We start from the raw sequence: 3817 nt of genomic DNA on the forward strand, positions 1-3817 counted from the left end.
TTGAAAAAAAAAAAACCCCCCGGAAATATTTTTGAAAAAAATTTTTCCCCCCAAATTTTAAAAAAAAAAAAAAAAAAAAAAAAAAAAAGGTTAGAACTCATTCAAAACAGTTGGATTATCACAAATGAGCAACAGTGTTGAGTTTTTGGCCAGTCCAGAAGTTTAAGGTTAGACAATTTTAGTCATTTAAAAACCAGTTTTGATGTGTGCTAGTAATCATCACTCTATAATGTCCGTGTTTAACCAACTGGATGAAGTATAAGGAGCTGGAGGTAGCCTTCATCAATTCACCTTCTTTGTGCAAAGCGCCAGCTACAGCAGTCTCAGTACCAACCTTCCACATAATACTGCCACCACCATGCTTAACAGGGGGTGAAATATTCTTACATGTAATGGCCTCATTTTTACTCCTCTAAGTATTCTTGGTCACACTGTGAGACTGGTTTGTCTTTGTCTTGTCCTTGTTGGCAGCTTCAATTTTTTTTTTGACACCCTCTCACTCCATGGTCCTTTTTCATAATCATCAAATTCATGATGGCCATTGGTTTTTGAAACTATTTCATCAATCTGAATGTGTGTTTGGGTCAGATGTATAAAGTTTGAACTCTCCAACAGTTGCCACAACAACTGGATACAGTCAGCTTTAAAGAAACTGTGATTAATTACTCAATTCTACCCACTAAATCAACCAAATGAAATTAGTAGTTTCATATTTTGAATAAATAGTGATCAAATATCCAGCGAGAATTATGCCATGACCTTGCAGCTAGCTACAAAAGTGACAGCTTCTTTGCAACTTGCTAACGGACGTAAAAATAGAGGGGGTGCATGTGAATATTTCAGCCTTTTTATACCTGCTTGACACTGAGAGGACAAGGGACAATCCAAAAATAAATCTAAACTTGTGCATCTACTTCTTGCTTCAAAAAAAAACACTACAGTTGTATGGTGTGTTATCAGTCCACCAGAAAATAACAAATAATTTAAGCAAATAAGGAAAAACCCACAATGAAAACCATATTCCTGTTGATGAAGCGCTGATGTAAACTTCTGACCATAACTATTTGCAGCAGGCATGGCCATTCAGACATGAGATAACCCCCTTCTTTTTTTTGTATTTTTTTTTACATTCACTTAAGTCTTATTATTGTAAAAGTTATCTCAGGTCCCTCTTGCTTCTTTGTTAAACATTTCCTAGACTTCAGATGTTGCCGTTCTGTTTCTTCAATCAGGAGGACATAGTTCTTGTTATTTCTCCCAAGCCAGTTTTGTCTTTTCTGAGCCTTGCTACGCCTCTCTCCATCTCTTTGCGTCTTCTCTCTTGGACTGGACTGGAAGGTCCGGCCCATGCTGCTGCGCCTACAAACAACCAAAAAAAAACAAAAAAACAAAATAGGTCACTGTAATGTGCCACTCTCATAAGTAGCACAGCTGTGGTACAGTAGTCTAAATTAGCCTCATTTTTTTTCCATTTCACTATGCTCAAAACCTTTTGTCTCTATTTATGTGTATTTTTGTTTCCTCTTCAAGTTTTGGCTTTGAACCAATCGATTCTGGCATGTCACTGCTGATTTATTTCAGTTGGAACAGCAGTATCTAGTTCTTCTCATCTGTTTAATACAATACATTTCTTTGCATTTTAGGCGAAGTAACATGTACTTGGAAAATAGCCTCTTGTATTATACAAGAGAAACCCAAATACAATGTGCTGTAATTTCAGCAGAAATGGTCTGCTGCACTTCCTGCATTAACACCAAACCCTCTGACTGAAACAGGAAGTGGTTAAGCCAGTGTTTTACAGAAGATGGCACAAGCTTAATTTAGACCTTGCACATTTGATTTTTAAGACAAAATTAGATTTGGACAATATGAATCATCATTTATATATAATGGATATTTGCATTAATCCACTTGTTGTTCAAGACAACAACCGACCAAAAGATATGTAGTAAAAATCTGTTTCCAAAGACATGTTAAGCAAATAATTTAAGTCATTTGAGCATAGCACCCTATTTTTTTTTTTTTTTTTGCTTCTTCTTGAATTGTTTCCCCTTTCCACTAAACTTTTTTAAAATTAATGCATACTGCCTTTACTTTGAATAAATCTCACTTATTTGACACATGTTAGTTCTCACAATAAACAACCTCAATAACTGAACTCATCATTGACACAGGCTCTCATTTAACGATCCAGTTTCCTACAATCAGCAGCAATCATGACTGTTAGCACTGTATGCTTTTATTATAGCTACAATACCTAATAGTCAATTACTTGCTGAGTAAAATATATGTTTTCTATCAAAACAGCGACGGATCCGGTTTTAGATGTAGGAATGTTATTATTTTTGAACTGTGCTTGACTGTGCTGTGTTTGAAAATTCAATTCCAGTGTTTTTGGTTTAAAATAGTACGTTGCACATAACCTTGCACTGTGGATTAACGTTTGAAGGATCAAGGTTATAACTTACAGTCTGTAGCCTTTTGAGAGGAAGCAGAAGAATCTGCTTCGCCGAAGAATCCAGAACTGTTTGAAAAGGAATTTAAATGAAAAATTAATCCAGATGAAAATATTTGCAAATAAAAAACTACAAGCAATCGAAATGAAACTCGATAAAAAGAATATTACGGAGCTTATTTAAACAAATTTTCAAGATAAATTTAAGTCATTTGTGTAAAAACGGTGTAATTATTCTTATTCATTAATAATGTTTGAGATTATTCTTTGCATTTCTAAAAGTGAAAACAGTTTCATCCATATCATGACAGCACTGAATGTACATTGTTTTGCTGAATGTAAACTTATTAGCAGTCGAGAGACAGAATGCAAGAAGATGTGCAACAAGACCAGCAAACAGACAGATGAAAAAGGTGAAGACAAAAACAAGCATGACAATGTCAAAAAGCATGAAAAATGTGCCACTTTTTTCATTTTTTAGCTAGATTGGTTTATTTATCTTAAATTCTCTGACGACTGCAAATAGTCTTTAGAATATATATGTGTGCAGCCAAATTAAAACAAATCAAAGCAATACTGTCAAAATCTGCCTACAACATGCTGAGTCATTTTACAGTTAAATACTGTGACTTTTAGAGTTGTATACGCCTTTCAAGGTTTTTTTTTTTTGTTTGTTTGTTTTTAACAACTTACTGTAAATCAAACCACAAGGATAAATTACAAGAATTACATATTTAAGTGCTACATCTCTGACGTGTCGGGATGTATCTGCTCTGTACATAAGCAGTCGTGTCCTACCTGTTCGCCTCTGGTCTCTCAGATGCCGCCTGCAGAGAAAGGAAAATCGGGTCAGAAAGATTATATCAGTTTATCTCATCAATAATCTGTACAGCGAGTAAATGAGCAAACTCACATCATAAGAGTGAGAATGTCTGCTAAACGGCTTAGGAGATGGGCAGTCTGAGGTAGAGGCGTTTTTCGGGGGTAAAGGTGGAGCTCTGAGGTGAGAACTGTTGATCTGGGAGTCCAAACTTGAGAACTGTTAAAAAGTTATGTTATTAGTCAGTGGAGAACCTTTCTCCCCCTTAAGAAGTGCTGATTCGTGTTTTAAATGACGTCTCCTTGATGTCAATAAGCATCTACTCATACATAAAACTGGTTAGCAGATCAGAACAAATGATCCGAAACAAGGCGGTAGGAGTACAGACACTTTCTAAAAATGTGCAGTAATCAGATTTTATGTGAGCCAAAAAAAAAAAAAAAAAAAAAAAAAAAAAAAAAATATAAAATTTTTTAAAAAAAAAAAAAAGAAAAAATTTTATTTTTATTTTTTTTTTGTTTTTTTTTTTTTTTTTTTTTTTT

General features: G+C 34.5%; 1 protein-coding gene across 6 annotated transcripts in view; it reads right to left on the reverse strand.

The window, feature by feature from the left end:
- Positions 1–828: 828 nt before the first annotated feature.
- The window catches only part of cblc (Cbl proto-oncogene C, E3 ubiquitin protein ligase), a 24589-nt gene continuing 21600 nt past the window's right edge, over positions 829–3817 (reverse strand). For 5 of the 6 annotated variants that reach the window (XM_015053343.1, XM_015053326.1, XM_015053334.1 and 2 more), the window contains 3 exons: positions 3369–3494; positions 3254–3282; positions 829–1359 (listed from right to left, as the gene is read on the reverse strand). In XM_015053343.1, the coding sequence (XP_014908829.1) occupies positions 1131–1359; positions 3254–3282; positions 3369–3494 (384 nt within the window). In that variant the 3' untranslated portion in view covers positions 829–1130. Of the gene's footprint in view, positions 1360–2468; positions 2525–3253; positions 3283–3368; positions 3495–3817 lie in introns of all 6 variants that reach the window. The other variant, XM_015053348.1, reaches the window with a different exon arrangement.

The sequence above is a fragment of the Poecilia latipinna genome, unplaced genomic scaffold (genome assembly GCF_001443285.1).
Source record: "Poecilia latipinna isolate Pla-1442-1.1 unplaced genomic scaffold, P_latipinna-1.0 Scaffold54, whole genome shotgun sequence".
Classification (NCBI taxonomy): Eukaryota; Metazoa; Chordata; class Actinopteri; order Cyprinodontiformes; family Poeciliidae; genus Poecilia; species Poecilia latipinna.